Source organism: Hermetia illucens, chromosome 2, assembly GCF_905115235.1.
Source record: "Hermetia illucens chromosome 2, iHerIll2.2.curated.20191125, whole genome shotgun sequence".
NCBI classification, from domain to species: Eukaryota; Metazoa; Arthropoda; class Insecta; order Diptera; family Stratiomyidae; genus Hermetia; species Hermetia illucens.
The window spans coordinates 129,172,036-129,197,748 of NC_051850.1; the positions used below are offsets into that span (position 1 = coordinate 129,172,036).

Sequence of the window (25,713 nt, forward strand, 5' to 3'; positions counted from 1 at the left end):
ATATAAAGCAGTGAAAGTTTTGGTATTTTACCCAAAAAATTATTTTTTGGGCAAAATTACAACTCATTTTCAAAAGATACTTTTTCAAATGGAACAATTTTTGCATATCTCTCTGGTGCATTCTGGACGTTTACATTCTATGCAAAAATAAGCTATTCTTCTCCTTATTTTGGAGGACATAACAGACAAGTTTTTCTTATTGTCAATTTTTCTGTTTCACCCCAATCAAATTCTTGTACATTCTTACCTTACGATTTATACTAGGATTCCTCAATATTCGTTCTAATTTACGCTTAATCAACTTTCTGCCTAGTTTATTACGTATTTGTATCTTGTCAATTCAGCATTATCCAGAAAGCGCTGATGAAGCTGGAAAAGTTTACTGAAACAATATCTAAAAACCTGAAAAATACTGCCATAGGCAACGCCTGGTCTTCCTACTGCATCCTAGAGAATTTTTCATCGATTGAGTCAACTCCTCCTTTGGTCAAATTGTAATGTGCTGTTGTTTCTGGCTTCCTGGTATCAACATCTAAAGCCTCGTTATGATGCATGGGATGATACCAAAACTCTTTTTTTCTTCGAAAAGTGAGATAAAAGCGTCATATCCTTTGTGAAGGTATATAAAGACAAGTCAACCCCTCTTGACTCATTCGGCAAAAACCTCGTGCTGGTAATTTTTTTTCCAAATATAGTCCCGTGGGGTAGCAAATTAAAGGTCTCAGTTACTACTTTTCGAAACCGCCCTTAATTTTGGCATTTGTTGGAAAGGTAGGGAGTGCGGGGGGTTGAAAGTGATCATTTCTTTAACGGACCCATTCTCAGAAACCACTTAACCGAAAAATTAGAAAAAATCAAGATGGTGGCACTATATGGTGGCTAGGCTCCGATATACCTAGAGTTAATAATAGTATGTTACTATAACTTTCAGTAATTGGCTGCGGAGCAGCCTTAAGTCAATCCTAGCCCCACAAAATTGCAGCAATGTAGGCTATAATATAGAGTTTGATCCCACCAGGTTTGGTGGAAATCGCACTATTACTAACAAAGTTATTAAAGGTGAAAATTGTGTCTTCTTTGGAAATTTTCATTTTGAATGTCAATATCATCCGAAAGTGGATATTCTAACAAATATATCGGCATATTACGTGTTACGTACTAATGGGACAAATGCATACTCAAATGTCTTTATAAAAGAAATACACAAAACCTTTCATACCTAAAGCGTTCAGCTTCCGGTTTCCCGACTTGTTTATTTTTTTAGGGTTCCAACATAAGTCAACTTCTCATTTTTCAGTGCATTTACTAGTTCAATTGAGGAGAACCAATTATCTGTTGTGATGTTTCTATTTGTGCCAAAGATTGGTTTCGCAAGACATCCGTCTACTGCCTTGGTAGGTTTCGAATAGTGTCGGTATTCTTCTTTTTTTCTTCAGCCTTTCTCCCGTTCACAAACAGGGTCGGTTCGCCGTGATCGGATTTGTCATTTGGCGCTATCAAATGCCTGATCTGGATGCAATCGTTAGGCTCTTAAATCCCCATCCAGCATCTCAAGCTACCGTGGTTTCGGCCGGCCTTTGGTCCCTTACCATCGACTCGATGTCGCGCCCAATCTTGGTAAGCGAATTCTCGTTAGCGCGAATTACGTGACCATACCATCGAATACACCCCTCTGCCAGTTTTTCCACAATCGGTGCAACCCCATATCGATCGCAGTCATCCTCACTTCGGATGTGATCAACAAGTCTCACGCCACTAGCCCAAGGCAACATCTTCGTCTCCATTACCCCAAGATGCCGTTCATTGCCTTTATTCTTCTGACAAAGTGTAACTATCACTAATCTTGCCGCAATAGATGTACGCATTAAAAAGATATCCCGTCCTTTTTCTTACATTTTAAATTTACAGCGTCCAAAAAATGACACTAGCATTCAATCGATGCATGCATAGGCTCCAATTGAATATACTGATTGACAATTTTCGATGACTTTTTGGAATATCTGAGAAACAGCTTGATCGTCAAAGCATAAACAATGGAGAATAATTGAAAATCTATTTGAATTTGTAATACATCGAAAAAAATATCTCGTCCAGAGCCATCAGTGGCAAATATGGACCTTATATCTTCAGTTTGATTTATGTATTGATGTCAGTAAAAAAGCTCGCATGAACACGCAATTCAACCAAGTCTAAATCACGAAGGTCACTACTCTCCTTTTTAAAACGCCTTCTCAGTTTGGCGATACTTGCATTGGTATGGAGCTAACCAAAATATCATTACTAAACAAGATGTGTCAAGAATCTATAGGCTCGCAAGTTGTTTCTACCGTATTCTTGAGTGTCGGGCATTTCAAAACAAGGTTGTGTTGTAAAGTTCTAGTATTTTTCTTGACGGCTGGATCCATGCACCACTTGAAACGATTTTTTCCATAAATGTTCCTTGTATTGGCTTTTCTGTTCATTGGATCTAAGTTCTTAGTTCTTGTAATATCTTATTTTCATTGTTTCCTTCTTCAATTTCAGAATGACTCTCATGTTCGTTCAGTATGTACTCCCCATCAGATTCATCTTGAGACTTTCATTGTCTGGGCTTTCCTCTTCCGTCCATTTCAGCAGAGTTTCTTCAAAATTAGAGTCACAATATCTTCCGTTCGTTACCTTTTTCGAAGGACCGGGAGCATTCTGATTATTCATATTATAAAAAACTAAACATTGCAGTTTAGCACCATTCAGACCTGACGTCTTACAGACACCTTGCGATGTGTAGAATTTTGCATTCAGGTCAAAGTATGACTAAACGACTTTATATCGTGACTGTCAACTCAATACTGATCAAGACGAAGCCAGACCGCCGCATAGGTATCAGGGTCCTAAAAGTGGGGGAAAACCATAAAATTGATTTCAGACGACGTCTCACAGATGTCACATCTGTAGTTACGAGTTAATAATTGGTGCAGTTCCTTCAATCTTTCCGAAGTTATGTATTATAGCATTACTTATAACAGAATCAAACTTTGTACGTCTAAGATGAACTGAACGAGGGCTTTCGGGTAAATTTTTAAAATTTGGTTATTGCTATTATTAACTGAGGCCTAGACTTAGAATAGATACATTATTGTAATTTTTTTTTCAGATGTTTCAGTTGGGTTGGTTTTGAGAATGTGACCTCTTACCCTTTTCGGGACACATATTTTGAGCTTTTGTTCCTCTATTTTTCTTAGAAGAGAGAAATAAAATCTGTTTCGAAAAGAACTAGGTAGTAGCCCTTTCATTTGATAGCACCCCTTAAACTCAACACATAATGACGCCATGCTGTATGTAAAGGGATTTATGGCCACACACCAAATTTTATGACAATAGCTACAGCGGTTTCCGAATAAATCGGACTTGACAGACGGATAGACAGGCAGTGAATCGATTTTAATGTGTGAAACAAAACCTTATAAAACGAGTTTTTAAAATCGTGACATTATACTGCTACCTTGGATATTGGACATGTTGGAAAGTCAAATCAGCCCCATACATTGAAATTACTTAAAAGATGCTTTGACGATTGAATGGCAACACAATCGACAGACAGTGTAAAAGCAATTTTTTTTAAAAATCGGTTTAAATTTTTGATAAACTGCAATATTTTCTTGAATGAAATAATGTGAAAAACATATCCAAGAAAATGAATTGGTGAAAGTTTAATAAAACCTCTTTCATATTTTATTGGTTAGACGGCGGCATGATCAAGCGAATTCAAGGATGATTACCAATTTGCAATAAAACCAAGATGAGCGCGTAAAGCTATTTATGATTGGGAGTATTTCTTAACGATGTAGGATTTTCATTCTTCGAGTTTTTCTCATACAAACAATATAATTGTTGTTCTCATATTAAGATAGATGAAAATCTAATGAACTACTAAGTCAATCCCGAGATATCTTAGTTCATGTAGTCTTCCCATGCCTTCGCCCACAAATTTTGCTGAAATCAATCAAGTAATGGGTTCGCCCTCGGAACCTTTTGTAAACGTTCTTTCGAATTGGCTAAAGTCTTCATTCGGTCCTTCCCGTCTAGCAATATGGGAAAGTTTTCCATTATCTATAATAAATAGTAGCGTAGAAATGGCTACAGGACCCCAAGAATGCAATAATAACAACATGTATCCTGAAATAGCGATTTTTTTTCTCTCGGAGAAGAAGAAAGCATATGATAAGTGTGACGAATTTATCAAACGCCTTTCCCTCAGTTAACAAAGTTTAGTCGACCCTTCTGACTGTTATCCACATCGGGGGTCGAAAGCCGAAGGCCGCACGGGTGATTCGTTGTGGCGCATCCTGGCAGATAGCATGAAGGAGACAAGGAGTTGGTCCGGTCGCCAGAACTTGTTGTAATGTTTGACCCAATTTGTTAAGAATGACAATGACATATGTGCACTGATTTGTCCACTTCTGACAGACCATCCGACAAATTAATTTAATTTGGATAGATGCCTTTGGAATGAATGAATACCCTCCTGCCAGCTGCCGATGGCCTAAAACGGTTGGCATATTCACAGATGAATGGGTCAGTGGGCAATAATTTCTGAAATGGGCATTTACTGGAACATTGGCGTCACTATTCATGGTTGTGTTATTAATGCATCTACAACGGATGGTAAGCGGCGCCTCGAGTAATTTCGATACGATTAAATGGCATAATAATTGATGATTTATCGTCGGAACGTTTGAATATTATTATCACGACCTTTTATTCACATATAGTGTACTTCAAGCAAATAAATGATTTCGCTTTTTAATTGATAAATTCAGGTTGAATTCCTGATTTATTTGGATGATAAATTTTACTTTACGTTAGAACGCAGCTTGAAAAATAAGGCAACGTTTCGGTTTCGTAAAATAGTTAACGCAAATAGAAAATAATGAAATTATTATCAGCATTACATGTGAGCAAAATTGACTAGAAAAGTACAAAAAGAGTAATATACACATATCAATCACTCCCAAAGGAGTAAAGCTTGTTGAGTTTGTGGTTTCAGCAGGATAGAGTAGCATCTCTTGCATGCAAAGTGCCTATGCCTATTGTTCCTAAACTTTTTCCTGTAAAATTGACGTCTAGACCGTTTATCTGTTTGTATGTCGTAAACACTTTTCTCGCAAACTAAAAACTATTGAGATGAAATTTGGGGACATACATATGTTTTTACAATTGAATAACATGACTTTGTGTTGAACTTTAGGCAGAACACGTATGTAAATGAAGAGGAGTGGATTTTTTATAGCCTTGTGCGTTTTCAAATGAAAAGTCTCGATTAGTCTTTTAGGAAATTGGTCACAGATTTAACATCGACTACCAAACAGACGTCTTGGGAGTTAACAGGTACGAACTTAAAGTAAGCCAGGACTAATTCATCACGAAGATGCCTTTATATAGAATCTAAAGCCCAAAATACGCCTCACACCAATCTCTCCTCAAATACCACAACAATGAAACATACTTTTCCTTTTTGAAATTACATTTCTCTTGTTTTCAATCAGTTAGTTTGTACCATGCGAGTTTTTTCTAAGGAGGCCAATATGTCGTAGGGACGATTTACCATCCTTCGTGACTGCCTGTAAAAAAAAATACTAGACCCTGGAACGAATCCAAGACTTGACAACCAAGATTTCCGTGATCGGCTCCTCCATTTGGAGTGTAGTGATGAGGCTGCCTTAAAGTGGCTCCAGCAGGTAACCCTAACTTTGAGTTCTGGAGTTCGACACAAGTTTACTACTGTGAATACCGAGCTGGACAGGACAGAACATGTCAGATGTCGGCTACTAGGCTCTCGAATTCAGGCAGGAGATATCATCCTCATGTTGGGTGAACAGAACCCAGGAATGGACTTCAAACACTGGAAGGTAAAATTCGTGAATACCCGACCAATCAACAATCGTAGAGGAAGACAAATTGCAGCATCTTCTGTGCACTTTCTTACAATGAAACTGCGCGCGGAGGATGCATACAATGGCGGAACCCCCGTACTGGCAAAAGGACTACACAGTAAATCCTACCCGCTAGTAACTTCTCCTACACCATTAATGGGACAAGCGGAATAAAGGAAGGCCAGAGACATGAATGAAACTAGCTTTAAGCCAATTTCGGTAATCAGATCTACGCAAACCGAAGACGGTACACCAATGAAGTACTAAATCGAAAACAAAAAAAAATGGTCTACATGATGAAATATAACCTTTTATGGATGAGGGCATAAGTACTGCTGTACCTTCAAATATGAGAAGTATGAGAAAAATCTGGCCACATACTGATCGTGGCATAAAAGCGTATGCCATGATTTCCATTACACATTAGACTAAGCTTTTGTAGAAAACATAAAATTTGGGCAAATTATAACATTCAACACGCCAAAGCCTCCCCATATCTGTTGACAGTGACGCCGACAGGATGCAAAATTACCTTCCTTTTTCTAGAGTAAGAGCCTTTGGTTCGATTTCATAGAATCTACGGCATTGGATCAGCTATGGGGCAGCAATGGAAAAACTGTTGGAATATGGACACCAGTTGCATCATCTGGGTAAAATTAACACGGCCATGAGAGAATTCGCTATCCCGACGAAATTGATAAGACTGACTAAGCTGACCCTGACCAATGTGCGAGGCCAGATAAAAGTAGCAGTATCATTCTCAAGACTATTCGACATCAACAACGGTCTACGACAAGGGATGCCCTATCATGCCTCCTCTTTAACAAGGCCCTCAGAGAAAGTGATCCGTGATGCCGAGGTAAATACAAGAGGTACGACCCTCTTTAAGTCCACCCAACTACTGGCTTATGCTGAATATATCGACGTCATGGGAAGAACCACCCGAAACGTACAAATTGCTTTCATCCTGATCGAGCAGGCGGCAATTGGTGCGAGATCTTGGGCTGCAAATCTACGAAGGCAAGGCAAAGTATATGGTGGCAACGTCAGCACCGAAAACCAACCAACCAACAACATCAAACCCCACTGGTCAAACGGGAAGAATAAAGATAGGAGACTACAACTTTGAGAGCGTTGATAACTTCCCCTATCTAGGGTCGAAAATCACAACCGATAACAGCTACGATGATGAAATCCGCGCACGGCTGTTGGCAGCCAAGAGAGCCTATTTCATCTTACAAAAACTGTTTCGCTCGAAATTCTCACCATACGGTCAAAGCTCTTACTGTACAAGACAATGATCTTGCCGGTCCTCATGTATTCCTCGGAGACTTGAATTCTTAGCAAGAAGAATTGGGAGCGCTTGGGCGCGTTCGAGAGAAGAATCCTCTGAAGAATTTTTGGCCCCCTACATGAGGATGGACGATTCCATAGCCTACATAACGACGAAATCTATGAGCGATACCATGACCGTCCGGTTGTGGATAAAATCCGGCTGAATAGGTTACGGTGGGCGGATCACTTAATTCGTATGGATGAGGATGATCCAGCCCGGAAACTTTATAAGGGCAATATAGAAAAAAAAAGATGAGACAGACCCTGCCTAAGATGGAACGATGACTTAGGTTAGGACGCCAGACAGCTTTTAGGGATATCGAATTGGTGGACGTTGGCGCAAATCCGGGATATCTGGAGTTTCTCACTAGGGCAGGCCTAGACCGGATACCGGTTGTTGCGTTGTTGATGATGATGATGATGGGGGCTAGGATCTTTCATGATGAAACTTATATAAGACCAGAAGCGTTCTTGGGACCGTGAAAAAGTGAAGTCGTTGACCAAACAATCTGCACTTCAAATTTGTTAGAGTTACTCACACAGACGAGTGCTAGACGAATTCTCACCGCCAGATCACCGATACCTACAATTCAGCCAGACTATTGCAGGCGAACATTTTGTAATATAAAGACGGAATCCTAGAAGAACGGATTGGACAAAGTTCAAGCATTTTCTTGGCAACAAAGTGCAACTTTCTAGTCGGCTAAGGAGTCCTTCGGCGCTAGAAGATGAATTGGAAACTTTGAAGCGCACACCTTTAGAATGCTATGAAGATGCTTGTTCCATTTCATGAGGCAAAACGGTTCCTTGGTGTAATTGCGAACTAGAAAAACTCAGGAAATCAACTAGATGATTTCTGAACCGTGTTTGTAAAAGCAGTATGAATGAAGGCTGGTTAAACTTCAGGAACTGATAGCGTGAATATAAGAGTTAAGTGCTCGAAATGAAATTTATTTAGAGAATATTATAATGAACTAGAAAAGTGATGAGTCGGCCATGTTCAACTTTCTTAGAAAACCGCATAACAATTTCATGAACAACGGAGTGGAATCAGTGACAGTGAGGGAAGTGGAAGGGAGAGAGTTGGCGGCACCTGCAACTCGCTCAACACGTAAACCTTGCAAGGTGAATTGGAATACTGTGAAAGCATTTGTTACCAATGAAAAAGTAAGAGCTACCTTATTGTCCTTTAAACACTTCAAAGCACCTGGGAACGATGACATCTATCCAGCGATGATAAAGGAGGGTATAGAGCACTTAGAACAACTGATATGAAATATTTTTCTAGCATATCTTGCTTTGAGCTATATGCCAACATCTTGACAGAAGATTAAGGCAGTCTTCATACCAAAGTCTGGGAAAGATAACTATTTAAACCCCAAGAATTTCAGATATACCTGCTTCACATCGTTCTCGCCGAAAGATTTGGCGTGACTGATTGAGCTTCATATTCGTGGGAAGGCGCTAAGATTGCACCCACTAAATGAAAGCCAACATGCTTAGCAGCGTGGAAAGTCCTGTGAGTCTGTTCTTCTTTCTGCGGTTTCGAAAATAGGGGAAGCATCTCTGAAGAGTGAGTACGCGAGGGGTGTGTTCGTGGACATTGAAGGGGCGTTCGATTGTGCGCTGTTTCAGAAACTTTCTGAAGCCGCCAGAGCGACTGGTTTCGATGATACTTTGATTAATTGAATCTACACTATGCTAAAATATAGGATTGCTGCGTGCTGAGGTGGGTGTCGATCACTATCTAACAGCAGAAATAATAAAAGCTGCACTCTAGGAAGTGCGTTGTAGGTGCTTCTATGGAGAATGTTGATCGGCTCACTATTATGCAAACTGAAAAAATTACCAATACACGCTCCAACCTATGTTCATGACATGGCTTTGCTAGCTCCTGATCGGGGTCTCGGAAAGCGTGTAGAAATATACAACGTGCCGATGATTCGATTGACAGTTGGTGCCTCCGTCATAGACTCAGTAAATTCCAATAAATAAATAGTGGTATTATTTACAAAAAGGTGATTGCCCTCCAGAAATGAGGGAGACGACCTTTCAACTTTTCAAAGAAGCGAAACATCTTGGAGATTTTTTGGAACAAACATATAAATGTAAAGATGAAATGAGTTCTCACAGCCTAGGGACTGTGTGGTAATATGGAGAATCCATAGTTTGAGGGTTAAGGTGAGATAATATTTTTTTACTGTTGTTAAACTGGCCGCCCTGGAAAGAACCGATACCATGAGCACAACAAACGGCGCAGCTCTAAATGCATTACTTAGTTTTTAGCCTTTGGATATATATTTTTATTGTATAGATTTTTTTATGAAGAAATATTGAGATCTTTTCCGCGGAAAAATTCTCAGATAAAAAGGTTGATTTTTGAAATAGAAAAGTCTATAACAAATACTGACATTGATATCAAACACAACAACCGGTATCCGGTCTAGGCCTGCCCTAATAAGGAACTCCAGACATCCTGGTTCCTGGGCACCGAGGTCCACCAACTCGACATCCCTAAAAGCTGTCTGGCGTCCTGACCTAGGCCATTGCTCCATCTCAGGCAGGGTCTGCCCCGTCTTCTTTTTCTACCATAGACTTTCCGGGCTGGACCATCCTCATCTATACGGATTAAGTCACCCGTCCACAGTAACTTATTGAGCCGGATTTTATTCACAACCGGACGGTCATGGTATCGCTCATAAATTTCGTCGTTATGTAGGCTACGGAATCGTCCATTTTCATGTAGGGTGCCGAAAATTCTTCAGAGGATTCTTCTCTCGAACGCGGCCAGAAGTTCGCAATTTTTCTTGCTAAGAACCCAAGCCTCCAAGGATTACTTGAGGACTGGCAAGATCATCTTATACGGTAAGAGTTTTGACCCTAGGGTGAGATATCTCGAGCGGAATAGTTTTTCATAGTTGTAACGTTTCATGGCCGCGATATAGACATATCAAACAGATAGTTGGTGCGAAATTACAATTAACAACAAATGGGATAGTAAATATGGTTGTAAAAGGTTAACCTCATCATCGATATTGACATCGACTTACAAATCATTTATGTGAGGAAGACCTGGTGAAAAATGTAAAGAAAATTGCACCGTAATAAGCGTCAAGCATTCAGCATTAAAGCCTGGTCAATGATTGGCAACAAAAAGACAGGGTGCCTATAAATTGAGCAAAAGACAATGTGAGGGGACCAATATATAAAGGTTTTGGAGATGGAGAAAATGATACTCAAAATACACGGATGGAAAAGCGACTTTATATTTGCATACGACTCTGTTCCATGCCAAAAAGAACAGATTTTTTTAGGAAAAAGCCAAGCAAGAGCTTTTGATCGGCCTGTTAATTCATAGGAACTCAACCCTATTAAAAGTCTGCTGATCAATGAAAAACACAAAATTTTCAAGAAAACTACGATGAATAATATACAGTTGACCGAAGCCTTCAAGGTAGTTAAGCGAAAAATGGAATAAAAATAAACCGGACGCTTCAGCTATGCAAGGTTTTGTATTTGTGTTGACTTTCAGAATTATGTCTTATATTATCCTTTAAGCTCCTGTTAAATTTCGTACCTCTAGATGGATCCTTGGGGATTTAATTGATAAATTTCTAAAATATAGAAATACAAAGATCAGTCACATCTAAACGAGAATTTTTTTCAATTTCGAAACAATTTCAAAACCTTTTTTCTTTCGCCGTTTTGGAAGTTTCCTAATTCTGTCGTCACAAAAAGCTGAAGGCTGAGGAGTTCAGTTTCAATTGCATTTTCGCCTATATTAGTGCTTCATGTCTTAGTCTCCACTTTCCGCTGACTCGTTTTGATTAGGGCGTAGAGTGGTGAACCCATGTCTCATCACAGGTGACTATGGGACTGAGAAAATCTTCTCCTTCTTCGGAATAACGGGGAAAGAAGTTAAGGAAACCAACCAAGTTCCTCTCTAATGATACATTCCCTAACAAAGGTCTACTTAAGAAGCCATTTCGTCGACGGTGTCCTTTAGAAAAAGTTTTATGTCATTGTGTACACATGGGTTTTCGAGATAGTTTCAGTCCCGAATTGCACCTAATGCTAATCCCTCTCACCACTGCTGTGCAAAGTTTTTATGGAGAATCTGAAAAATGAACGAGAGGAGGCTGGCACACTCCTGAGATTTTGGATCAGATACGTGAACAATGTACTGGCAATCTTCAAAAGGGGAGAAACGAAAATGATCCTCAAGAAACTCCACCGCGGACAAATTGAATTCACCATAAAGATCGAAAAAGAAGGGAGGATAACTCTCCTGGATCTAATATTAATGTGGGAACGAGGGACTTTGAATTCGACATTTACAGGAAACCTCAACACAACGAACCATCGCATACACCTCAAACTACGATTTCCACTACAATTCCACAGGATGGGCTCAACAGCGCTCAACGAAGGAAGAAGAAATACTGAGACAAATTACATCCTGGACACAACTAAGAAAGATGGGTGCAATTCCTGTTGTGCCCTCAAGACAACAACGTTCGGCATTCCTCCTGGAGCCAAACAAAGAACCAAGGCAATGGGTAACAGTAACCTGTTTGGATTTGAAGCAGAACATCAGAACACCAGAAGGAAACTATATAAACTTGGATTCCGAGTTACCTCAACCAGCAAACGATGCTTACTGAGGACTCGGATACAATCGGTTAAGGATAAAAAAGATTATACTGAGAAAGCGGCATATACAAGATTTCTGACCCACACTGCGACATAATTTATATAGGGTAGATCGAACGGCTAGTCTACACAAGGGTGTTAGAACACATTAAAGAGACCAAATCCGCAACAGAGTGTGATAACTCACACATAAAGTCTGCAGTTGCCAAACATGTAATTGAGCAAGGACACCATTTGGTATTGGATAACGCCGATATATTGAAGGAAATAAACGACGCTAAGAAACTATGTAGACCCATACCAAAGCCTCCACAAGACTAAACACAGTCATAGGCAACAACTTTTCTACCTTGATAGAACTTCTAGGAAAAAACTAGGAAAAAGGACAAGCAAACCGCTTTAAAAAGTCCAAAATCATAATGAAAAAAATTCAGCAAATAGAACACTGAGGTAGGAGACAATTGGTCCCCGAAATAGGCATCTGTATCAATTTTACATTACTATAAGCCAATAAAGAAAACTAACTTAAAAAACATAAAACTTTTACTTAGAACTTTGGGTAAATAACCACCTTCCAATTCAAACCTTAAAAGCTATTTAAATTTACTCGTCATTTCCTCTCAAAGAAAGAAAACATGTTTAAGCTAATCCATCCGCTTAAGCTGCATTTAATGGTATTATAAATACAATACATAACAAATTAAATTGGGAAAATGTTCGTGGCTAAAAAATCCAATGTTTAAAGATAAATATTCTATGGAAGTGAAGGATTTGCAGGCAGTGAATGTATAATATTGTATTATAACAAACTACTACTGATGTTAATGGAAAAATTTGCAGGACAGAGTACAATTTTCCTTATTTACTATATAAAGAGAGATGAAGCTTGTTTTATAGTGAAAAGCATTATTGATTCCTGCTTTTCGATTGAATCAGAAATCAGATTACGTTTGGAAAGTTAATACTCCTAAAGAAAATTTCATCAATTTAGGCATTATTCTAACGGCGAAAGCACACGCGGGGTTTTCGCATGTTAAAGGTTTTTGTATAATATAACGAGTGGTAAAGGCTTAGGATATTATTCAGAATAAGCTGCAGATTAGCTCATACCGATTTGCAAAAAAAATGGGAAAAATAGAGTTGAAAAAGTTTGGTCCTAACTATTCGAAAAAATTAATTAAAAGTTCTATACCAAGTGCGCGGATCGAAATGTCTTCATTAATTTAAAACGATCTAGTAATGCATTGTGTTTTACCGCTGAATTTAATTCTTGTTATACAAATAATTTGATGATTGGATAAATTAAGTTTGTAATTATTGATTTCCAAAAAAAAAGCAAGATATTTTCCTAGAATGATAAAAATTGTGTTCAAGTATAATATGTACATTTTCATTAGCCTACTACTACTACTATATTATTTATTTTGCCTTTTTATAGTCCACACATATGTATAGTTTTAAAAAGTGCTAATTGACACTTTCATTTCATACCCCGTCTGCTATATTCTGTTAAATAAATTTACGCTCTTTTTTCACATGTGTGAAGAGCCCCAATCTCGTCACAACGGGTCCAGTCGTTTCCGAATAAATTGAATGCGACAGATAGGCAGATAGACCAATATTAAATCGATTTTAATGAGGTTTTGGTTTATGCAGAAGGTTTCGCATGTTCTACCTTTTGGTCCATTGTGGGTCCTTCTTCTATTATATGCTTCGCTACAGATGATCTGATGTGTTGTCTGCTCTGGTGTTTGGTCTATTTCACCTCCCTTAAATAAATACCTAACTCGAGCCTGAACCAACTTATTCGTTTGGCCAATGTTTTTTTTTTTGGGGCAGCTTCTCACTTATTAACCGGCGCTTTAAAGTATGTTCCCTATTGGAGCCAACTACTCGTAATTCAATGTCGCGCTTTGTCAAACTTGACGGTCGTGGTTCATAGATTTCGCCGTTATGTAGGCTACGAAATCGTCCATCCTCATGTAGGGGACCAAAAATTCTTCGGAGCATTCTTCTCTCAAACGCTTTTCGTTTGACCAGTGCGATTCGATATTGTTCGTTCTTTTGGTTTTGACGCTGATATTGCCACCATATGCTTCGTCTTGCTTCATTAATGTGCAGTCCAAAATCTCGCGCCGCCTGCTCGATCTGCCCATGATGTCGATATCGACATGTCGATATCAGCATCGCGAATCAATTTCTGCAGGGCCAAGTTGAAGAGGACGCATGATAGGGCATCCCCTTGTGGTAGACCGTTGTTGATGTTGAATGGTCTCGAAAGCGATCCTGCTACTTTTATCTGGCCTCGCACATTGGTCAGAGTCAGCCTAGTCAGTCTTGCGATACCAAATCCTCTCATGACTGTGTATAGTTTTACTCTGGCTATGGTGGCTGATGTCCATATCCCAACAGTTTTTCCATCGCTTGCCGCAGAGAAAAAATCTGATCTGTTCCTGATTTGCCTGGAGTGAAGCCTCATTGTTATAGGTGAATGATATTCTGGGCGTATGGGGCTGTCCGGCCTAGCAAGATTTAGGAGATCTTATAGATGGTATTCAGCAACGTGATACCTCTATAATTGCTGCACTGCATAATATCCCCCTTTTTATGTATGAGACAGATAATACCTCTTTGCCTGTCGCCTTGATTCGCTGTCCCATACCTTGAGCACAAGTTGGTGTAATTGGTGTAATTGGTTGCCTCCATATTTAGCCAATTCGGCTGTAATTTCTATTCTTTGTGGCAGTATTTGTCCGTCGTCTTCAGTTGGCGGTACCTCCAACTCGCTGATATTTTGGTTGTTGAGCAGTTCATTAAATACTCAGCCCATCGCTCCAATATGCCCATTCTGTCGGAAATTAGATTTCCCTCATTGTCCCGGCAGGATGAACATCGAGGTGTATAAGGCTTCATCCTGCTGACCTGTTGATAAAACTTGCGCGCCTGGTGCGGTTGCTGTTTGTACTTTTCTAGTTAAAAGACTTCTTCTCCGCTCGCCGGAGTTCGCGATAAGTCTCTGCGGGTGCCATCGTTCGGTATGCGGCATTCTTCCGTTCCGTTGTTAGCGTACATTCATCGTCAAACCAGCCGTTTCGACTTTTCTTGCGGCTGGAGCCAAATATCTTTGTGGCCGCATCAATGATAATGTTCTTCAGGTGATTGTGAAGATCATTTGTTAATGCTTCATCTCCAGGATCACTGTTGACTGCGATTATTGCGGCATCCATTTCCCACTTATATGTGTTGCGATCGGCTGTGTTGTGAATGGCTTCGGTATTCACTCTCACCTGATTGTCAGAGGGGATTGGAGGTGGTGTCTTAATTCGAGCTCGGAGCACCATGCCAACGAGATAGTGGTCCGAGTCTATTATGGCCCCCCCTATATGTTGTGAAATTCATCAAGGCTGAGAGGTGGCGGCGTTCAATCAGCACGTGGTCGATTTGGTTGAAAGTGGTCCCGTCTGGAGAGGCCCATGTATGTTTGTGGACCGTTTTCCGCGCAAACCAGTTACTGCCAACAACCATTTCGTACGATACTGCTAACTAAATAGTCCGCAGTCTGTTATCATTGGTATCCCTATGTAAGGTATGTGAGCCAACGTATCGCCTGAATACGGGCTTCATCCCTACTTGACTGTTGAAATCTCCAAGTATGATTTTGATATCATACTTGGGACGTGCTTCGTGGATCCGCCCAACTGCTGCGTAGAAGATGTCATTCTCCGACTCTGCAGTCTTTTCTGTGGGGGCGTTAACGTTTATGTGGTTTATATTTCTAAATTTGCCTCACAAACGCAGAGTGCATAGCCTTTCGCTTATATTTCCAAAGCCGATAACAGCAGGTTCTATTTTTTGGCTGACTAAGAAACCTACTTCGAGCACATGGTTTACTGGATGACCGCTATAATATACGGTGTAGTGGCTCTTCTCCAGGAAACTGGTCCCTGTCCATCACATCTCTTGTAACGCTGTTACATCAACCTTATATTGGGACAGGGGATTGGCTAGCTGCTCAGCTCATGAGAAAATGCGCAAATCGTTAATCCGTTGTCGTTGCCGGGTTTGTCGTTGTAAAATCCATCCGGTCCAAGCCTGCTTCCGTGACTTCGTAGCATCGGTTTTCCGTATAGGGTTGTCAGCCCTACCCAACCCCCGACCTGGAGGAGCAGTTGGTACATTTCGTCCCGTTTTTAGGTTTGTTCATATTGGGTTATATAATTATTTCTTACCAATATCCTTTGCTTTTAAGGTGTGAAACAAAACCTTATTAAAATCAATTCAATGCCGATCTGTCACAGCCGACTTACTCGGAGAGGGTTGAACCAATTATCAGAACATTTGGACAAAGAGACGGTCTATGAAGTGCACCGGGAATGCATATTATCTCATGTGACCATTGGGAACCGCTGCAGGTTGTCTATTTCAACAAACCTAACGCCCGTGTATCAGTGGAATGTATCAACACGGGAGTTAAATGACAATTAAAAAAAAAATAACGGCACAACCACGAGCGCTTAACCATAAATTCCAGACCAGAGTGCCGCGATCGAAAGGAGAGATCCACGACAGATCGCATCCTCAATTGATACTTCTATGGGGAGGCACGGCCTTCTCTGCCTTGGCATTCGCAGGCCATTCTATTGGGGGATGTCCCTTTCGATCGCGGCACTGGGGTCCGGGGTTCTACAGCTCCAAGTGCACGGTCGAGCCGTTTTTTTAATTCCCATTTAGCTCGCGTATTGATTCTTTCGACTGATACACGCGCATGGCACAGAAGATAGGTTTGTTGAAATAGACAACTTGCAGCATTTCCTAAGAAGAAATGGAGTAATAACGTCAAAATTCAAATAGTCCCCATTGATTACATGAAACAACATGCATTTTCCAAGAACTTCTCGCGGAAGTGGATCTTAAATTGGGGCATGGATTTTCATCCGGATAAATCATAACAAAATCGTCGGCTCATTCCTATTATAGATAAAATTGGGTACAATACTTTGTCCCACATTCTGATAATATTGGATGAGGAAGATAAAACCGAGTAAACAGCATCATGTCCCCAGGGTGTGCTTTCTAAATTCTTTCAACCATATTCAATGCTTTAGAAATTCTGTAAAACATCTATTAGAACAATTTGTGTTCTTGCCAGCATAATACAATAATTCGGCATCCCAATCACGTAGAATTGAGCCACTATCGAGTGTAATAACTCTTCGGAAATAGGCTCTAAGTTGAAATAAATTGTCGCTAGAAAAGCTATAAAATCGTCCGGCACGTTCGACCTTTATCAATTCTTCGTTGACTAATTGAATTTAACTTGATAGAAAGTCAATAAAAGTACTTTCTAAAATTGCTTGATAATATGTTGTCTATTCGTGCTGCCGCTCAATGGTATCCACGAGCTGTACAATGAATGTGCAGGGAAGGTAAGGCGATGCAAAGAGTATGTGGTAAATAAATAACCACAGAAGCATTTCAAATTTAATCCGCTCTAATTTTAAGGATAAAAGGGAATGGTAGTGTACTGAATTTTCTATGTTCAAGAGAGTGGACAAACAACATTAATATCAACAATTTAGGCAAGACCAAAAAGAATGTGAGCGTAAGGATTTTTTAGAATGAAACCTCTTTCCAATGCATATATAAACTCCTTCTATGTATACATGTTTGAGTCATGAAAATATTATGAGTAAACGTCATAAAACAAACCTAATGTTACGAATTGTACCACTCACCCTTTCCCTTGATGTTTGTCATCACCAAATCTGCAAAAATCTATATTTAAAAACCAAACGAAAGCTCCACTGACCAGAAATGCATTTTTGTTTTCCGGTCCAACAGTTTTTTCTAACCTTGTCCTGCATTTTTCAACATTTCTTTTCAGTGGCTAACAGCTCAGCAGATACTTCGTGCCCTCCACTGTTCCCCCCCAAACATGGATATCTGGAATGCAGTCGTCCCATTGCCAGTGACATTATTGGAGCAGATGCCAACGGATCGGGTGGTCGTCGAAGAATAACAAATCGTCCTGGCAGCCAGTGCGTCCTTCGTTGTCCCACAGGGTTCCGTATAGATGGGAAATTCTCAAAACAGTGCAGCGCAAGTGGCATTTGGGTTGGTGAAAGCGACGGGATTTGTATACGTACGTATTGCGGTTTTCTGATTATATTTTTTTATCAATGTTACATTTCTCCTCGCACAGTTGCGAGTTTACTTGCATATCGAGCAAAAACTTCACAGCAAAACGTAAAATGTGTAAACACAGAAAGTAATTGCAAACATTGCCCGTTCCTCTCCGGAGCAATGTTCCCTCCTCGCATTTCCTCGAACTGAAACTATCTTAATGTGAACATAATACTACATTGCCCCCGGAATTATCTGATAATACTACAATACCCATTCGTGTTATTTGTTTTGCTAATTTAATTCGAAACTGCAAATTTTCAGGCTATCCAACACCGAAACTAATTTGCCCTGCAAACATCGTCCTGGAAACCCCACCGAACGAGAGTATGGCAAAATTACGGATCCCTCGACCGAAAACTGATGTTAATTATGATCGAGATGTTACAATCAGCCCCGACTGGCTTCGGAATTCCGAAATTGCCCTGGAGATTGGAGTTCGGAATATTACTTACACAGCACGGCATCCTGTTTCCAAATTAACAGTGTCCTGTACGTTCTCCATTACAGTATTGGGTAGGTGACACACAGTAGCAATTTCTCAAATCCCTTCTACGGAATTCATTGGATATCAGCATTGTACGTGGTGGAAATGTGATGTCATGTTTACCTTTCTAATTTTCTTTCACAGAGGGTAGCCCGCCGACCGTAAAATACTGTCCGTCGACCCAAAAGTACACACTCACTGAACAAGATGACAGCATAAAAATTTCCTGGAAGGAACCGATTTTTGTGGATAATGTGAACGTTACCGAAATCTCCAGGACAAATGTAAGTTGGAGAAAATTGTGTTAATATGGTTCCTCCATATCCTCTATATAAGTATGTGTAGCTTCCAGGTTGATGATGATGAAAAGGTAAGAATCAAATTGAGAAATTGTAACTGATAGCATGATATCGCTATCCAGCACATAAGTATATGGCATATGTACATATGTATAACATTGTTGACAGTCTGGAATATACTTGATTTATTCGAGATATTTACGCTTTCCTCATATCTTAATTCCATAAATTCTCTCATATAAGCAAACATATCGATATTTAGTTAAAGCAGAAAACCTCCCCCAAAAATGGTACCCTAGCCTTACGTAACTTCATCAACTGCTCTTGAAATCGATGCAAATACGTACACATATATTGTAGGGGGGAAATACTGAATTCATTTCAGGGTAAACTTCTAATACTTTTTAAAGAATACTTAAACAAAGTTTTGGAGCGTCTGGAAGTATCTAGTGCTTGTAAAAGAAGAGTAGATTTTACTTAGTGGTTGAAACTTACTCAATCAGTTTAAAAGGGACCTAACGAGAACTTCATTGACGGGAACTTAAAGATGTTCATGCGGTGTTAACCATTCCCACAAGAGAATATTTGTAGTATTTAAAGTATTTGTTCACAAATGCGTAATGCTTAACCTGTTAAAGGGTTTATGGTATAGAATTTCATATTTATTTTAGCTATCTGTTTGTAAAATTAAACTTTAGAAAGTCTTGACACTGAATATTTGATATGTGTAGTTATCCATCACTAGCGCCTTTTAAATGGTATTCCAATTATTGACGGTAATGTGCGCTTTCATCTGCATATGAAGAAGGTTAAAGATAATTTTATAAGCCGGGTGAAATTGTAGAGCTCCTAGGGTTTTGTGGCACAAATTATTTGACACTTCAACTATGCCGAAGATGAGGCTTCCGGGGTGATCAACAGATCATGTCCTAATAGTCAACAATAACAGTGAAACTTTACTTCATTTCGAAGAAGTTCCCACTGTGATTGTTCACACCCGAAGGCAACTTAGTGCAGTTCCACAAGAACATTGGTCTACATCGTGCTACTCCCATAGAACAGCACATGAAGGATATTAATACAGAATAGTCTCAACTTGATCTTGTTGTTGAGGTAACTGCATTTCTGGGCGTTAGACAAGGCATGAAGTGTGATAGAAAGTTTGAAAATGTAGCAGTTTTCAACTTTTCGCTGACCTTTAGATCAATGTCACGTTCATTTTGAAACCAGACTCACACCGAGTTGGCCTTTAGATTCAAAACATCGGAAAAGACTACAATCTAAACGATCCAAGGGAAAATTCGTGTTGCATCGCGTCCCAGAAGAACTATTGTGTTCCTTTACTGTTAAAAAACACCAATAAACTAAAGAATGGCGTTTAAACCTATATTTGACAGGAGTGCCGGTCCCAAGTATTATATCAAAATCATACTAGGAGATTTTGATAGCCAAGCAGAAACGGAGCCCGTATTCAGGCGATATGTTGGCTCCTGTAGCTTATCAACGATAACAGACTGCGGACTATTCAGCTTCGCACGAAATAGTTATTGGAAGCACCTGGTTTCCGCGGAAAGTGGTCCACAAACATTCATGGGCCTCTTCAGACAAGACCACTTTCAACTAAATTGACCGAGTGTTTACTGAACGCCGCCACCTCTCGTCCTTAGTGAATCTCAGAAAATATAGGGGACCAATATATACTCGGATCACTATCTCATTTACATTGTACCTACGGGTCGAATTATAACACCTCTTTCAATCCCCTCCGACAACCAGATGCAAATGAACTGCAAGCTAACAACGGAACGGAAGAATGCTGCATCCCGGGCAATACCGCACTCTTCAAGAACCCGGGTCTGCGCAGAGGCCTATCACGAACTCCGTCGAGAGAAGAAGTGACTTCACCGATGGGAAAAGGAAGCCTGGGAGAACCAACAAGTCTGTGAACTCAAGAAGTACAATTATTACCCACATATCAGCAGGATGAAGCCTTATACACCTCGATGGTTTTCCTGCTGAGATAAAGGGGCGATTCTAATTTCCGACAGAATAGACATATTGCAGCGATTGGTTGAACATTTTGATGAACTGATCAACAACAGGAATATCGTCGAGTTGGAGGTCCCGCCAGCTGCATTAAAAAAATAATCGGTGCAATTGCTGGACTTAACAATCATAAGTCGCCAGGAGCCGATAGAATTATAGCCGAATTAGTTAAATGTGGAGGCGATAAACTGCACCAAGAGGTTCATCAAATTGTGGGACAGCGGATCAATGCCAAATGACTTTAAGAGGCTTATCTGTCCCACACATCAAAAGGGAGAAATCACGGAGAGCAGTAATTATACAGGTATCGCGTTGCTGAGTATCATCTATAAGACATTCTCCGTTATTTTGCTAGGTCGGTTATCCCAATATGCCCAGAAGTTCATTGGCCCATACCAAAGAGGCTTCACTGCATGCAAATCAGCAATAGACCAGATTTTCTCTGTGCGGCAGCGATGGAAAAACTATTGGAATATGTTCATCAGTTGCATCATCTTTTGAGACCGTTGAAAAATTCTCCTATCTTGGGTCGAAAGTCACAACCTATAACAGCTATGACGATGAAATCCAGACATGGTTGTTGGCAGCCCCCGGAGCTTGTTTCAGCTTGCAAGAACTATTTCACTCGAAACATCTCACCATAGGACCAAAGCTCTTATTATACAGGGCAATGATCTTGATAGTCTTTATATAGAGAGAGACCTGGGTTCTTAGCAAGAAACATTGCATGGTTTTGGCCGCGTTCGAGAGAAGAATACTCCGTAAAATTGTTGAGCCCCAACGAAAGGAGTCCGGAGCCTCGAGTTAAAATCCCGATAAAATTCGGCTTAACGAGTTTCCGGGGCGGGTCATCTAGATCGGATACCGGTTGTTTCGCTGTTGATGATGATAATGACAAGAATTGTTAGATGTTTCATACGTCTGGGTGTTTCAGCCTATCATCTGGTATTAAGCATTCTTCCAGGTGTCCTAACCTACTTGGCGCAAGTGCTAGACATTGTCCCAGGGGATAATTTATGAAAGGTACGTTGGAAACTACTAAACTAAGTAAAAAGCAAGTTTTGAAAAAAAATCGTTTATAAAACGTCGAAAATTAAGAAACCGAGAAATTTCGAAAAAAATGTTCAGTTAAAGAAAAAAAGCAAAAGTAATAATGACTATTGCCGTTTTTGTCCTTTATCACTTCTTGGAGCCGGTTTGGCAAACCTTCCATGATATGGTGAATAGCCAATTGAGAGATATTATACCACTCCTCTACTAAAGTAGCCGTGAGCCCTCCTAGGGTTGTAAGAGCTGGTACTCTTGCTTCTACGTGTCTTTTGAGGTTGTCCCAAATGTGTTCAATAGGGTTAAGATCGGGACTTCATGCCGCCATAAAACTTGACTGCCGACCTCATTAAGGTCTGGGTGTTTGTTTTTGTAGTGCGTTGTCAAGCATGAATTTGAAGCTGTCACCAATGGTGCCAAAAATGTGGTATGGCCTAGAAGAACATCTCCCACGTATCTTTGAGCGGCCACATTCCATCGAGCAGAACAAACTACGTACGAGCCTCGTAAAAGATACCTCCTACAACCATTACGGAGCCTCGTTGGTAAGCTACTATTTCAGATGTAGCGCATAAAGTAAACTTTTGATGTCTATGCCTGTAGATACACTAACGTCCATCTGGACATCTTAAGGCTACTCTACTGCCATCCGAGGATAGCATGTTTTTTTCCGCTACAGTGCAGTGAACATATTCTTGCGCAAAATCAACTCTAGCTCTATGGTGTTGCGCCACTCGAGCTGAGCGCCAAAAAAAGGCTAAATTCCAAAAACCCATCGGTTACACAAACTTAGGAAAGGATATAATGATATTAATGTTTAATTAATTGCAAGAGTACCCACTTGGCAAAGAAACAAAACAGTTGATAAGCTATAGTTAACGTGAACAAACAGAACGGCGAATTATATAAGGAGGTCCAGTGAGTACTCCTACTAAGATAGCAAGGTTCTTCTTGGTGATGTTCGAATTCCCCTGTAAGCGCGCTGGATTGTTGTTGTGTAATGAGGGAGGAGATGATTGTCGTGGATTACGCGTAAGTTCTAATATAGTTGCCTATGACCTACTTTTTACTCGCTTTCGGAATAAAGACTACTCTTGCCCATCTCCATACCCTTGGTGTATATCGCAAGGCTATGCTGCTCCTTACCACTCTTAGGAGAGATCCTAAGATTATTTCAAGGCCACTCTGCTATCTAGTGCGGGTGATTTCATTGGTTTAAAGGTCACTCAGATCAGCTGTCCGGATAGCTGAGTGGTTCGAGCACAAGGCTGTCACACGGAAGGTTGCGGTTCAAATCTCACTGGTGGTAGTGGGATTTGTATCGTGATTTGACGTCGGATACCAGCCGACTCAGCTGTGAATGAGTACCTGAATCAAATCAGGGTAACAATCTCGGGCGAACGCAATGCTAACCACATTGCCTCCTACAGTGTACTGTAGTGCACCGTTACGGTCTTGAATGAAGTGCTCTAACAAACTTCAAGGCCCTAATCCAATATGGAGTGTTGCGCCAACGGTTATTATTATTATTAAAGGTCACTCAGGTGTCTTGTGTAGAAATCCCAGTCAGTTCTCCTGTGTTTCCTAATCTAATTAGGAATTAATTGATTCCGATTTATCCTCAATGAAGAATCTGCTTATGCTGTGATCCGATATAGAAGGTTCATCCGGCACCCTCCCATTCTTGACCAAGCCACTCATCAGAGTGCTTCCTAGAGTTATCCCTAGTGCCTCTCGCCTGTTGCTGGTCATGAATGTTGGAGTGTTTCCTACGTTATGTAACTTGTTCGTGACTATGAATTCCAGAAGGTACTGACCTCTTCGAATAATGTCGCTGCTCCCAGACCTCACGGCGAGCGTTGGCACTGCAGTCGAGAAGAAGTGGTTGCACCTCCCTCTTGTAGAACTTCGGAGGTTTAATGACCGATTCCGGTGTCGTATCCTAGCAAAGGCATACGTATCTTAAATTTCTTTTGGGAATGATGCAAGCTCTCTACATACTTTCTCCTTGCAGACCAAAAATTTGTTCACGGTACACTCAGGGTTCTTAAGCCAGTACTATTCCAATGTTATCCTTAAAACTTGCCGTTGCAATTATTGTTGATGCAGCTTTTGCTTAGTGGAGGTTTAACTGGACTATTTTAGTGCTGATCATCGGCTCTGTTAGTGCTTGGAGCTCTTCTATAATATCAGAGTATGCTCCTCCCCCTCTGACATGGTACTTTACACATTCGTACGCTTATTACAAGGTATGTTCATATAATAAATTATTTAGGTTAATTCAATCGGGTTATTTGAATGCCACAAACAGCCTAGTTCAAGGAGGATATGGAGACTTTTTGTGGGAATTCCCGTTACAGCCAAACAAATAAAATAGCTTTGTATAAAACTTTTGTCTCGATATCTGAAGCGTTCAAATCCTAATCTCTTTTGGGATTCATGATTAATCAAACTACAATAATCTCTACAGTAAGTAAGGTCAATGACTCAATCTAGAATTTGAGATACATTCATTTATGACCGAGCCACATTTTGCTATGGATATCTGTTTTACAATATTCTCGATAATATATCTGCTAATCCGAAATAAACTACAAACTTACACATCTTATATTATATTTCGTAGAGCCATACACACTGAGTTAGAGTAAGTAATCTTTTATCAGAAAATACACTCTAACATATTCTGTCGGTTTTCCCTTTTGCTGTTTTATTACAGATTCCCGGGAACAGCTTCGCAGTTGGAAGTCATCAGATTGTTTACGTTGCTCGCGACCAAGTAGGATATACAGCCCGATGTGTTTTCAAGCTCCTCGTGAACGTTCCATATCGACAAACACTAAATCACCCGCTTCCCATATATCATATGTTCTATCGCAAATAGGGAAAAAATGGACTCTGCCGAGGGATGTTCGCTAACAGATTAGTATCATTGCATTGTACATATTGAAATTGATTGTAAGTAGGAGTTTATAGGATATTTGGAATACATTAAAGCGTACGTTAAGTGATAGCGTTTTCAACAACGATTTAGATTGTATAGAATAAGGAAGCAACAAGGTATTGTAATGCTCGTTATGGACACTTAGTCGTAAGTGGATTTGCAGTTTTTGAAATATGTACAATCTGGATCCTCCCTTGACTTTCAGTATTTCTTTGAGTACATATCTCTTACTTTTATTGAGCTGGCACTTTGCCTGAGAACGAACCAATACTGTTTTGTATGCATATCATAAGTAGAATATTCTTCATTTGTACACATGAATCTGAAAAAGATTAGATTTTAGTTGCGCATTACTTTAGATCTTTTGTAGAGATTCAATTTATTTGAGAAAAAGGAAGTATTATATTGTATTATTAGATATTTGGTACAAATACACGCCAAGCATATTGCCTAACACATATTTTTATTATTTTTACGGTATTCACCCATACAGAATGAATGATCTAAGAAAATTGCCCAAGGAAGAGAATACATTTTGGCAGGCTTCCTTCATCCAAATTCTTTTATATAGAAAGAATCTGTAAAATCAAAGGAGTAAAACACAGTTTGCACTTCTCTATTCCTGCCAAGAAGAAGGCAGCGACTCTGCAATGTAAGGTCACATGGGGAGCTTAAACACTGATATGACCCTCCTGCCTTCGTAGTACCTTGGAGCATATCATCTCCTTCTGTCATCTGGATAGCTGAGTGGTTAGAGCACAAGGCTTTAGTACCGAAGGTCGCGGTTCAAATCTCACTAGTGGCAGT

The 25,713-nt window shown here is 40.0% G+C and overlaps 1 protein-coding gene across 1 annotated transcript in view; it reads left to right on the forward strand.

The window, feature by feature from the left end:
- LOC119649702 overlaps positions 1–25,360 on the forward strand; it is a 447,461-nt gene extending 422,101 nt beyond the window's left edge. The window contains exons 11-14 of the mRNA XM_038051973.1: positions 17,785–18,042; positions 18,348–18,599; positions 18,715–18,854; positions 24,682–25,360. Of these exons, the coding sequence (XP_037907901.1) occupies positions 17,785–18,042; positions 18,348–18,599; positions 18,715–18,854; positions 24,682–24,846 (815 nt within the window). The 3' untranslated portion in view covers positions 24,847–25,360. The remainder of the gene's footprint in view (positions 1–17,784; positions 18,043–18,347; positions 18,600–18,714; positions 18,855–24,681) is intronic.
- The last annotated feature ends 353 nt before the right edge of the window (positions 25,361–25,713 follow it).